Source organism: Colletotrichum spaethianum (assembly GCF_022836535.1).
Source record: "Colletotrichum spaethianum MAFF 239500 DNA, contig29, whole genome shotgun sequence".
NCBI lineage: Eukaryota > Fungi > Ascomycota > Sordariomycetes > Glomerellales > Glomerellaceae > Colletotrichum > Colletotrichum spaethianum.
Window position 1 is genome coordinate 183,166 of NW_026054799.1, and position 12,220 is coordinate 195,385.

The following is a 12,220-nucleotide window of genomic DNA, read 5'->3' on the forward strand; positions in this document are numbered from 1 at the left end:
CCTGCTGAGACTCGAGGGTGGCCTAGCTTTGTTATCGCCCTGCTTGGTTGGCTGCTAATGCTTGCTGCTGGCCAGGTACATTGTCTCCAGGTGAGGGCGCTATCTCGTTCTGGCGGACCAGAGCTCCCGCCGTCGCCCGTCCATCCCAACACGCCGGGTTCTTTGCTCATCATCACACAGCGAGAGTGAGGCACATAGTAGCTGCATGCTTCTTTTTTTTTTCCCTTCCTCACTCTCTCTCTCTCTTCCTCACCCTCTCATCGCTCGACCTTCTCTCTCCTCCTTCTCCCTCTCCCAAATACCACCACTGCCTCGTCTCCGTACGCCATCTCGCCCTTTGCATTGCCGGCTTTCCTTCCTCTGCCTTGCCAGCTCAACGACTCAGGTGCGAAGCTGATCGCCTGCCGCTGAAGCCATCGTGATACGTGACGTGCCCTGCCGAGCTGTTTTTAGTACCATTGCTGGGGTGTGTCTGGCACTTACTAAAGGTCACCTCTGACCCGATCCCGCACTGCATCCGGGAGCAGAACCTTCACCCTCTCTTTCTCGCCACAACCCACAAACCTCTACTCGTATCCCTCCTCGCAAATCTCCCAATTGCCTCTCTTCAGCTGCCCGCACTTGTCGTGACGGCCTTGCTGCCTGCCACCTTGCCTGTGCTCTCCGCGTTGTGCCAATTCAACCACCACCGCCACCATGGTTGTCTTTGACGGGCACGAGTACCTCACTGAGGAGGAGAAGCGCCTCAGCCAGGACAGGAAGCGTGAGAAGTACTGGAAGAAATGGGGCCCCTACGTCGCCGAGCGTCAATGGGCCACCGGTGAGTTGCAGCTCTGCTGCTGCTGCCCTGGCTGCAGCCAGCGGCATTGGAACGATCACCATCTAATCAGAGCTGTGTCGCAGTGCGAGAGGACTACAGCCCCGACGGAGACGCGTGGAGTCGTGAGGATACCCCGCCATTCTCCACGATAGGCCCCAATTGCAGCCCGCTGACAGGAACCCCCAGACTTTACCCACGACGACGCACGATCCCGAGCCTACAGATGGGGTGAGGATGGAATTGCGGGCGTTTCCGACACCCACGGCCTTCAGAACATTGGCTTTGCTTTCTGGAACGAGGAAGAGTGAGCCGGACCGCGTCTCCAAGACTTTGCGTCGTTGTCAACATTGCTGACCATGCCGCAAGTGATTTCCTCAAGGAGAGACTGTTTGGTCTCTCGAACCCCCAGGGCAACCACGGCGAGAGTATCAAGGAAGCTCACTTCCACGTCGACAACACACCTGTAAGTAGCTCCAGGTCGCCCTCGAATCTGCCGCCCAGTTGCTAACAAACACGACAGACGGTAAGCTCGCAATGGCCGGCCTCGCGCATGGCTCGTACTGACTGACTGCTCGCAGCACTCCTACATGAAGTTTCTGTACAAATACCCGCAGAAGAAGTTCCCCTACAAGGACCTCCTGGACGAGAACGCGAGGCGAGGCAAGGAGGACCAGGAGTACCAGATTGTCGACACCGGCATCTTTGAGGAAGACCGGTACTGGGACATCTTCATCGAGACGGCAAAGGAGACGGACGACCCCGAGGAGATGCTCTTCCGCGTCACGGCGTGGAACAGAGGTCCCGACCCGGCACCGCTCCACATCGTGCCGCACATGTGGTTCCGCAACACGTGGGCCTGGGGCCGCGAGTCCGAGGACAAGAAGCCGTCCATTGAGCACGTGTCGGAGGGTTTGGCCAAGTCCAAGCACCACTCGCTGGGAGACCGATACTTTTTGATGTCGCCCTCGCCCGGTGTCGGCTCCAGCGGAGAGGACGTCCTGCCCAAGATGCTGTTCACCGACAACGACACCAACTACGAGCTGTTGTACGAGCAGAAGAACAAGACCCCCTACGTCAAGGACGCCTTCCACCGGCACATCTGCGAGGGCGAAAAGGGGGCCGTCAACCCTGAGGAGAAGGGCACCAAGTGCGCCGCCTGGTTCAACTTCAACGAGGATGGCGGTGTCCCTCCTGGCGAGTGCGCCGTTGTCCGTTTCCGCTTTTCCAAGAAGAACCGGACCTACTTTGACGAAGGCGACTTTGATGACCTGATCGATCTCAGAATCGCCGAGGCCGACGACTTCTACTACCGCCTCAGCCCTCTCCCCATGGCCGACGACCTCCGCAACATCCAGCGCCAGGCCTTTTCCGGCATGATGTGGACGAAACAGCACTACCTCTTTATCTGGGACCAGTGGGCGAATGGTGACCCGACGCAGCCCCCTCCGCCGCCGAGTCGAAGGGACATTCGCAACTCCCAGTGGAAGCACATGCACTGCGACGACATCTTGTCCATGCCCGACTCCTGGGAGTACCCTTTCTTCGCCGCGTGGGACAGCGCGTTCCACTGCATCACATTGGCCATGATGGATCCGGACTTTGCCAAGAAGCAGCTGGATCTCTTCACAAGAGAGTGGTACTGCCATCCCAACGGTCAATTGCCGGCGTAAGTTGATCCAAATCTGGACGAGATCGAAATGAGGGGTGCTGACTCGGCGCAGATACGAATGGAATTTTGGCGACGTGAACCCCCCCGTCCATGCTTGGGCCACATTCCGCGTGTTCAAGATTGAGCGCAAGCTCTACGGACGCCAGGATCTGGATTTCCTCGAGAGGGTGTTCCAGAAGCTGTTGTTGAACTTCACCTGGTGGGTCAACCGCAAAGACGCCGAAGGCAAGAACGTCTTCGAGGGAGGTTTCCTCGGTCTCGACAACATTGGTCTCTTCAACCGCTCCGAGCCTCTCCCCACCGGTGGCTCTCTGGAGCAGGCTGACAGCACCGGCTGGATGGCCTTCTACTGCCTCAGCATGCTCAACATTGCGCTCGAGCTCGCAAAGCACCGACGGACGTATGAGGATATTGCGTCGAAGTTCTTCGAGCACTTCATCTTCATCAGCGACGCCATGACCTTCAGGACTGGCCAGAAGGACGAGAAGTCTCTGTGGAACGACGAGGACGGCTTCTACTACGATGCCATCTCGTGGGGAGGTCCCTGGATCCAGCAGCTCCCGGTCCGATCCCTCGTCGGTCTGATCCCGCTCTACGCAACCCTGACCCTCGAGCCCGAGCTGATTAACAAACTGCCTTCGTTCAAGAAGCGGGTTGACTGGTTCATGGAGAACCGCTGTGACTTGGCCGAGAGGAACATGGCCAGTATCGCCAAGCGTGGTAAGGGCAACAGAATCCTGCTGTCTATTGTCAGCAAAGACAGGCTCGAGAAGATTCTCTACCGCATGCTCGACGAGAAGGAGTTTTTCAGCGAGCACGGGATCCGGTCACTGTCCAAGTACCACAAGGAGAACCCGTTCTCGATGGAGGTCAACGGACAGATGTTCTCCGTCGGCTACGTCCCTGGCGACTCCGACAGCGGCTTGTTCGGCGGCAACAGCAACTGGAGAGGCCCCATTTGGTTGTGCGTCAACTTCCTCCTGGTCGAGTCTCTTCAGAGGTTCTTCCTGTTTTACGGACACGAGTTCCAGGTCGAGTGCCCCACTGGAAGTGGCGATTACATGCATCTGGGTCACGTCTCCGAGGAGATTCAGCACCGTCTGCAGCATCTCATGACCCGCAACGACGAGGGTCGCCGCAGCATCAACGCTGGCAACGACCTGCTCGACTTTGACCCCTACTGGAAGGACTACCTCTGGTTCTACGAGTTCTTCGACGGCGACAGCGGTCGCGGGCTCGGCGCCACGCACCAGTGCGGTTGGACTGGCTTGATGGCGCGCATGATCCACGACACCGGGTAAGATTTTCCGCATGCTGCAATCTCGGAGACTCTGCTAACAACGTTTCAGTATCAACTGCCGTCTCCCCCACACTCCCCGTACCCCCTCGGCTGGAATGTCGCACTACTTTGATGACATTTTTGCTCGCGGCACCGAACGTCGCGGCTCCATGACGCCGGGCCCCGGCGGCAAGCCTCGGATGCGGAGGTCATCCACGGCAAGGTCCATCGGCGCGAGGAGCGACTTTGATGAGACCAACGGCGACGACTCGCTCAGCAACTCGGCCACACTGGACGACCCCGAGAAGCTCCGCCAGAGGATGAGGGAGAAGTCGGAGGCAGACGAACACATGCATCGATACATCTCGGACCAGCTCGAGCGCTTCAAGGAGGACAAGGAGCACGTGAACGGAAAAGACAATGAGTACGAGGCTGGCGCCTAGGTTTCATCGTGGTAATGAAGATAGACTTTGGGGTTTGGGGCCGGGAGATTGTTGCTCATTATTCTAGAAAAGGCAAACGGGGCATCGGGCAGTGAACGGCAGAGCATTGATGGTTTCTCCTTGCGTACGAACGATAATAAAAAACTGCCGCCAGTGCACATAGAGCCATGTACAGGAAGGACTGTTAGACTGCAGAGGTAGACTCACCCGGACTCGGTAAACGTAGAATGAATGGGGTTTCCAAAAGTTGATGTCGTCAGGCCCGTCGCGCTCTTGTTGTTGGCTGTCAACAGCTTACGTCCTCTTCACGAGGCAACACGTGGATGTTGATGACCCGGGCAAGTCCGTCAACGTGCGGTCCGGCGGGAACCTGACGCAGAGGAGCCGGCCGTGATCCCTCGTACTGGCAGTAACTCACGACGCCGCCGGCGGAGGTCAGATGACCCGTTCAGAGCCCCCCCCGGCCCGGTTAAAGCGCTCACTGAGTCACACATGATCAGTCGCGATTCAAGATGGGGTCATGGGAACCACGTTGGTCTCGTTCTCCTCGGACTCGCTGGTGTTCGTGTTGGGGTTGGGTCCATGGGGTGAGGGCTCCGTCCATGTCTGGAGTCTCTTTCTTTGTGTCATGCGGTCGATTCAACAAGACCTTGTCTGGGAGTGTAACGATACTCACGTACAGTATCCCCACGCGGCCGAGTCGCGCCTTGCTGCTACGCCGCGTAGTGAGTCAAGAGGGAGGGAATCCCACCATGGAGCAGGGCCGGTCGGCGGCTTGGGCCTCGGTCCCGCGGGGTTCGCCCGGCACGTACCAGGGAAGGCATGGAAAAGGGGGGACGCTTTGTGTTTAGAGTTCCGTGAATGCTTCTATTGTAGACTATGCACACAGCTCGTCTTCGTCCGGCCCCGGGGGACAAGTTGGACACACCCGTCCCGCTCTCCATCTCGTTCGGAAAGGGCCGGAACCCATCGTTCAAGCTTCGCGGCGTCCACGGGGGTTTTTTTTTGTGATGAGAGCCGCGATGGACGGCCCTTTCTCACAGCGTTGGAGCCCCCGCAGCAGCACACATCCCATTCCTCGCAACCCCTCCGGTCAAGTTTACAAGAGACACACACACACACACAAAGAGAAAAAAGGGGAGGTTTGGTGGGAGGATTAGAATTCGGCTAGTCGGTTTCTTTCATGCTAGTTTGTGTCGGGAGGATGGGTTGTTTTACAAAGTGTCGGTGAGGAGCTTGTTGAGCTTGGCGATCTTGCCGGAGACGCTGAGGTCGATGGTCCGGTCGCCAATCTCGACAATGAGGCCTCCGACAATGTCGGGGTTGACCTGGGATGCGGTGTTAGTCGGGCGTGTTCGGGGGTGTCTCAAACCAAAAAGCCTCGGAGGAAAGGCCTCGAAGATGCTGGTCGAAGTTGACGGGTCTACGTACCTGGTTGGTGACCTTGAGCTTCTTGCCGGCGCCGGCGTAGGCGGACTTGGAGATGGCAGTCTCGAGGCGGTTGAGGGTCTTGTTGTCGAGTGGCTAGGATGGATGTCAGTCATTGCATTCCAGCGTTGGCTCATCGAACCATATATCCCTCTCCGAAATTGCCTCGTCACGTCTCGCCATTTCCGGCCTCCAATAACCGAATGCTGACGGACGAAGCAACCCCGCGCCGTGTCCCACACACGGCAGGAAATCGGCTAAAGGGTATATCGGGTGGGACAAGCCCCATCTTCGCATCTCAAACATACCGTGGCGCTGGTGACAACGAGCTCGACCTCGCCGCGGGCGGCGCTCATGATCTCGGCGAACTTGGCGGTGATGCCGGGGAGGAGACCGAGGCGGTTGTTCTCGGCGAGGGCGGCAAGGAAGTTCTTGACCGTCTCCTGGGAGCTGGCGCCGGCCTGTTTGGTGAGCTCGGCGACGATGGCGTTCTTGTCCTCGGGGGTCAGGGTGGGCGCGGCCAGGACGGTGGCCAGCTTGGGGTCCTTGGCGAAGATGGCCTCGAGGGTCGAGAGGGCCTTGGCCGTGGGGTCGAGCGAGGAGGACTTGGCCGCCGCGGTGTACTATCGAGATTTAACGCAGTTAGCATTGCCGTTTTTTTTTTTCTCTCGTCGTGTTTCCTTTCCCCAGTTCTTCTCCCTCTTGGCTGATCTCTTGCGGTTCCTCCTCATTCCTCCTCAATTGAACCCAATTGAACCCCCGGAAAATCTTGCAACGGGGCAGGAGCGTACCAGGGCAGTGGCGTAGGTGCCGTCAAGGCCAAAGACGGCAACGGGGGCTTGACGTTGTCGGAAGCGGCAGCGGCGGCGTAGGTACGGACGGCCGGGACGCGGGCGGAGGCGACGAGGCGCGACGCGGGAGCCGCCGCGCGGAGGGAGCGAACAGCCTGTCTCGAGAACATGTCGGGCGAAGGTTTGGGTGGTGGTGGTGGAGTTCAATTGATGGGAGACGGGCGGAGGGAGGGATGGCTGGATTCGAGGAGGGCCAGAGATGATAGCTTGCGTTCGGTTTTCGAGGTTGAGGTTTGAACTTCGGCAATTTGGGATGTTGATGCCTTGGGGCTTTGGTGCTGGGTACTGGGCGGCTGGTGAGGCATCAATTTAGGTAAGCGGGTCGGGGGTTCGGATCGGTGGAAATCGGAGCTGGTCGTTCATCGGTGTTGTTGGCAGCACACGGCCGGTTGCTATTACTGGTTCGCAGCTGCAAGCCCCCACCCAGATCGACTTCTTGCACGCCCGTCATCGTTGGGATGAAATTCGATCAATGTTCTTAAAATAAAATAAAAGACTCATGCACTCGGGTTTACACGGCAACACGGTTGTTCTCAATGCCTCAATTCAAACCAAAGCGGTATTGCCCGTAACCCTGTGTGTAGTCTACAATAATATCACAGTAACCGCTTCCCTGCCCTGTGTCCCCAGTCTCAGCAGTGTCAAAGCCCAACGCGCCAGTCATCAGACCTTTCCCATTACCTCGCCAAGTGGCGTGCCATCCGTGTTTCCCAAACGCCCTGACAATGCATGCAATCGTACCTCGAGAACCAGTCGCGGCCAGGCCCACCTCTCAATCGCTCTCAATCATCTTCTCGGCAAGATCGTTCAACGGACCGTAAAAGTCCTTGCCGCTCGCGAGCTTGTGCTCGTCGACAAAGAGCACGTACTGCTTGAAGCTCGTGTTGAGATGGGGCTCCAGGCCGAGCTCTCTGATAACGGCGTAGTGGTGGCAGTAGACGTGGGCGTACACACGGTACATGCGCTTGAAGATCTGTCGCACAGTCGACGGGAAAGACTTGGGGAAGGGGACACCTGTTTGCGTCGTCAGCAGTCGTCCTCATATACACACCACGGAAGCCCATGCGCACCAATTCTGCTCGGCAGGATCTGCTCGTCGTCAATGTGCCTCTGCACCCAAGCCATCAGGTGCTCGATGTAGTCGGGGGCGGCCATCTTTGTTGGTCTCTTATAGTTCTCGTTGTCCTGCCACAGGTACTCGAACTCGTCGGTCGCCTTCATCTCAGGACACGACTGAGGCGAGCAGAACTCGGTAATGGCGCCGTAGAGAAGGTTGATCTGATTGTAGAAGTCGACCACTGCGAAATCTGTCAGCAGTAGTTCCCTTTGTTCGATTCGTCCCACCCCCTGAAGTGGCTTACTATTGACTGCCATCCACTCGTTCTCGTCTTCGCCCTCGGGCAGCTTCACGACCTTGCGCAGGCTGCCTCCTCCCAGCGTCGCCTCGGCGTACTGGCGAAGTGCAACGCCATTGTTCCCTCCCTTGACGGTGCGCGCTCGAAACTGGTTCCTAGCCGCCTTCTGGTTACTGCCATAGGCGCAGTCGTCGTCAGCAGCTGTCAACACCGGTTCGGGGGCCTGCGGCTCAGAGAGGTTGATGACGGTCATGTCCCGACCGACGAGACCGCCTTCAGGACTGCGCGGAGGATCGGGCACCGCTGGCGGTACTCTGGGGGCGGCAGCGATGGTATCCCCGCCAGCAGGCCCGTCCTCACGCTGAGGTACTGCAAAAGGGACATCATAGAGGGAAAGTCAGGTGTGGTACTGACACTGTGAGGCCCGCGACCCTATCCATGGTGATCGACGGTTTTTATCGGAACGCGCGCGAAAAGGGGTTCGTTGTTTGATACTGTCGTCGACGGCTGCCCATTCCAGTGGTTAGCGGGGTAATGGAACAATTGAAATCCAAAGGAGAAGCGCTGCGAGATGTAACTGTTATTAAGGGACATACCAGATAAGTTGATGACGTCGGAGGGCGTTGATGAATGCTGGTGACCGGTTCGCACGACCTGAAAAGATGCGTTGTGGAAGAAAAATGTCAACTCGAGAAGTCAAAGGTTCCACGGTGCGCGCTGTTGGTTGTTTTGGGTGACATGAGAGGCAAGGTGCTTGTGAAAGGGTCCCCCTACTGCGTAGAAGGGATGGGTGGTGTTTATGCGCTTGCCCAATCGGTGCGGTTGCTGGGCTGCAGGTGCCGGGCTGATGGGTGCACGAGCCACGTATGGCCCCGTATGGATGTGGCTGGAGTGGGTCAAAACGCACGGTGCTCCTCCGTATCCCGCAATGACGGACAGCCGGGTCGCTTCGGGCGGGGTTCCTAATTCCCGGAGCCTAGGACCAGAACCACGGCAGTACTCATCCTCTGCAACGGGATGTGGTGACGGATGGTACATCACAAAGGCCGAGTGAGGGCTCCACTCGACCGTCTGAGAGAGAGTCTTACCAACAAACAATGTACTACTTGCTCGCTCGTCCAGGCCTTTCCTTGCTGCTCTCCACGATCAAACTCAATTCTCATTGATGGCTTCTACCTGCCGGGGTTTTGAATAGCCTCAAATTCAAAGTGGGGACGACTTATATCCCCGCATTCAGTTCATCCCTTCCCCTCATTATTCGTCCACGTCAAAGTCTAGGAAGCCGGCACTTTTGCACGGTGAACTGCTGGTCTTCTCGGTGCAGACCACCCCGAGATTGACATGTCGTAGGTGTAAGCTTCACACATGACCACCCGCGTTGGCTCCAGCGTCGTCATGGCCGGACCGCAGATCTGCCAGATGCAAATCGGCATCCATGATCTGGAGAACGCGCTGCTATTTAAATCGGCAATGACTTCCCATGTTCATCGTAAACTCAGTGGGGTCTCAGAAAGTGTACAGTGAACCACGTTATCGAAAAATGCGCGCTCTTCATCTCCTGCCGCTGCTATGCAGTCTCGTCGAGGCCAAGATAGACCGGCAGAAAGTAGTCCAGGCCTTCAACCCCCGCCGTAACGCCAGCTCCCCCACGACACCGCTGCAGATAGGCAACGGCAACTTCGCATTCGGTGCCGACATTACCGGCCTGCAGACCTTCAGCCCTTTTGCGACGATGTCGACATGGGGCTGGCACAACTTTAGCTTACCCACGACGCCAGGCCAGTCTTCGATCGAAGGTTGGTAGTTGTTGCGATCATATACCATACTGTGTAGGCTAACATGGCCCCTCGTCAGACTACCACGGCACGGAATGGTGGACCCACGGCCGCCTGGTCCAGTACAACATGGCCAACCCGTCCAACAACGACATCGCGGACTGGCTCCGCGAGAACCCCCATCGCATCAACCTCGGCACCATCGGCTTCCTCTTCGGCGACGGCCATGGTAACGTGACCGTCACGGAGGACATGCTCGGCGACAGAGAGCAAATACTTGACATGTGGACCGGCGTCATCCGCTCTAGCTTCACCTACAATAGCCAAACCGTCGAGGTCGAGACCTGGGCCGACCCGGCCTCAGACACCGTCGCCGTGTCTGTTGACTCGAAGCTGCTCTCCTCTGGCGAGCTGTCTGTCTTCTTCGATTTCCCCTATCCGACAAACGACAAGTTCGGCGCGCCTTTCGTCGGCGCCTTTAACCAGACAGACAAGCACAACACATCGCTGTCGACCTGTGGTGGCGGGGGAACCAGGCCAAGATCCGCCATGATCTGAAGACAGTGCAGTATGACCTGCGGCTTGAATGGAAGACTGGAAACGGCAGCGGCACAGTCAGGGCGCCTACTGATGGGAGCCATCGATATGTCCTGTCTGTCGGAGGCACGAACACGCTCCGGTTTACAGCCAACTTTGCGCCGTCGAAACCAGCAAGCCAGTCACAATTCGACGATGTCGCGGGGGCGTCACGGGATTGGTGGTCCGCGTACTGGTCCAAGGGAGCTTTCGTCGACATGACGGGTACCGCAAATCCCAATGCGACGGAGCTCCAGAGGCGAACGATTCAATCGCAGTATCTCGTAGCAGTCAACTCGGCGTCAGATTATCCTCCCCAAGGTAACACAGGCCTGTCCCTAAACTACAACAGATAACTGACAAGCAGCAGAGTCCGGCCTCGTGAACAACGGCTGGTTTGGTAAATTCCACGTAAGAACCTCCCCCGTCGCTTCACTCCTCGGGAGGAGCCGAGCTGACGCCCCAGGAAGATGGAAATGATTCTCTGGCACACCCTCCAGTTCGCCCGCTGGAACCACCACGACCTCCTCGCCCGCGCCCTCCCGCACACCTACACCCGCCTCCTCCCCTCCTCCCTCGCCCGCGCCTCGACGCAAGGCTACGCCGGCGCCCGCTGGGGCAAAATGACGGACCCATCCACCATCGACGCCCCCGGCGAGATCAACACTCTGCTGATCTGGCAGCAGCCACACGCCATGTACTTTGCCGAGATCGAGTACCGCCACGCGCCCTCCCAAGAAACCCTAGAGAAATGGGACGAAGTCCTCACAGCCACGGCCGATTTCATGGCGTCCTACGCCTTCCATAACGAGGCCACGGGGTTCTACGACCTCGGCCCGCCAATGTACCCCGTCTCGGAGAACACCAACCCCAACGCAACGGTGAACCCGACCTTTGAGCTCGCTTACTGGAGGTTTGGCCTCGACGTCGCGATGGCCTGGAAACACCGCCTCGGCGAGCCCGTTCCGGGAGCATGGATGACTGTCCGGGATAACCTGGCGCCTTTGCCCGTGGTGGACGGCACGTACCCCGTCTATGAGGGCATCCAGGGCATGTGGACCAACAGCACGACGGTGCAGGACCACCCGGCCATGTCGGGGATCTTCGGGCTGCTCCCGCCGCCAGCATCCGGGCCGGCGCTGAACCGCACGATACTCGAGAACACGGCCGCGCGCATCTGGCAGCTGTGGGCTCTCGATGAATCGTTTGGTTGGGATTTTCCAATGCTCGCGATGAATAGCCTGCGGCTAGGCGACACGCGGCGGGCGGTTGAGTATCTGCTGCATCCGACGTTCCAGTTCGACGATGCGGGGTATCCGGTTGGTGGTACTAGGGTGCCGACGCCGTACTTCCCGAGTTCGAGTAGTTTGCTGCTGGCGATGGCTATGATGGCTGCAGGGTGGGATGGGGCGGAGGGACAGCATTTCCCCGAGGAGTGGGATGTTGTAGTGGAGGGTTTCGTTCCTGGACTGTAGTCCGTTCATTAGGTAGTCGGAACCAAAGTCAAGCCAGCTGTCACCAGGAGACCATTTCCAAAACAATGAGATTCTTCTCTGCGTTGAGGGAGTGTCACTCGCAGCTCTTTCGTGGATCCCTGCAAGACCGTCAGTTGTAACAAGACTTCATGTAACCGGCAAACACCAGCACCGCACGCCGAGACACCCAAGCACGTTGGTCTATGGCCCATTGTAAACGTTTGAATTTCTCTTCTGCTGGCGTCCGTCATGCCGACTGGACCCAATGGGTGACGAGCATTTCACAATATTCTGCTCAACCATCCAACCAGCCCTTTCTACCGCGGCGTCGAACGACAAAGAGGAGAGCCAATGTGTTCGCATCACTCGGCGGTCGTCGAGACCGACCTTCCCTCCGCTTCAGCAACTCGGAGTCCGTTTCTCCTCTTCTAGTCCAGAAAGTCCACTCTCATTCAGCGTTGGCTCGTAATTGTCATTTGATAAAGAAGGCAACAGGAGCTCTCGGGTAGTGGTTTGCATGGTAGCCAGGTGTCCGCGTAGAAAGTCATC

General features: G+C 57.9%; 3 protein-coding genes across 3 annotated transcripts; all 3 read left to right on the forward strand.

The window, feature by feature from the left end:
* Positions 1–696: 696 nt before the first annotated feature.
* Positions 697–4,211, forward strand: ColSpa_09566 (uncharacterized protein; the record flags this gene model as incomplete). The annotated part of the gene is given in 7 exon segments (XM_049275778.1): positions 697–820; positions 832–942; positions 1,007–1,124; positions 1,148–1,283; positions 1,399–2,486; positions 2,542–3,786; positions 3,839–4,211. 7 exon segments carry the CDS (start codon positions 697–699, stop codon positions 4,209–4,211), a joined length of 3,195 nt encoding a protein of 1,064 aa, XP_049131735.1.
* Positions 4,212–9,385: 5,174 nt separating this feature from the next.
* On the forward strand, positions 9,386–10,178 carry ColSpa_09567 (uncharacterized protein; the record flags this gene model as incomplete). The annotated part of the gene is made up of 2 exons (XM_049275779.1): positions 9,386–9,641; positions 9,700–10,178. The coding sequence occupies 2 exons, from the start codon at positions 9,386–9,388 to the stop codon at positions 10,176–10,178; spliced, it is 735 nt and encodes a 244-aa protein (XP_049131736.1).
* Positions 10,179–10,666: 488 nt separating this feature from the next.
* Positions 10,667–11,671, forward strand: ColSpa_09568 (uncharacterized protein; the record flags this gene model as incomplete). Its single annotated transcript, XM_049275780.1, has 1 exon — positions 10,667–11,671. One exon carries the CDS (start codon positions 10,667–10,669, stop codon positions 11,669–11,671), a length of 1,005 nt encoding a protein of 334 aa, XP_049131737.1.
* Between the last annotated feature and the right edge of the window lie 549 nt (positions 11,672–12,220).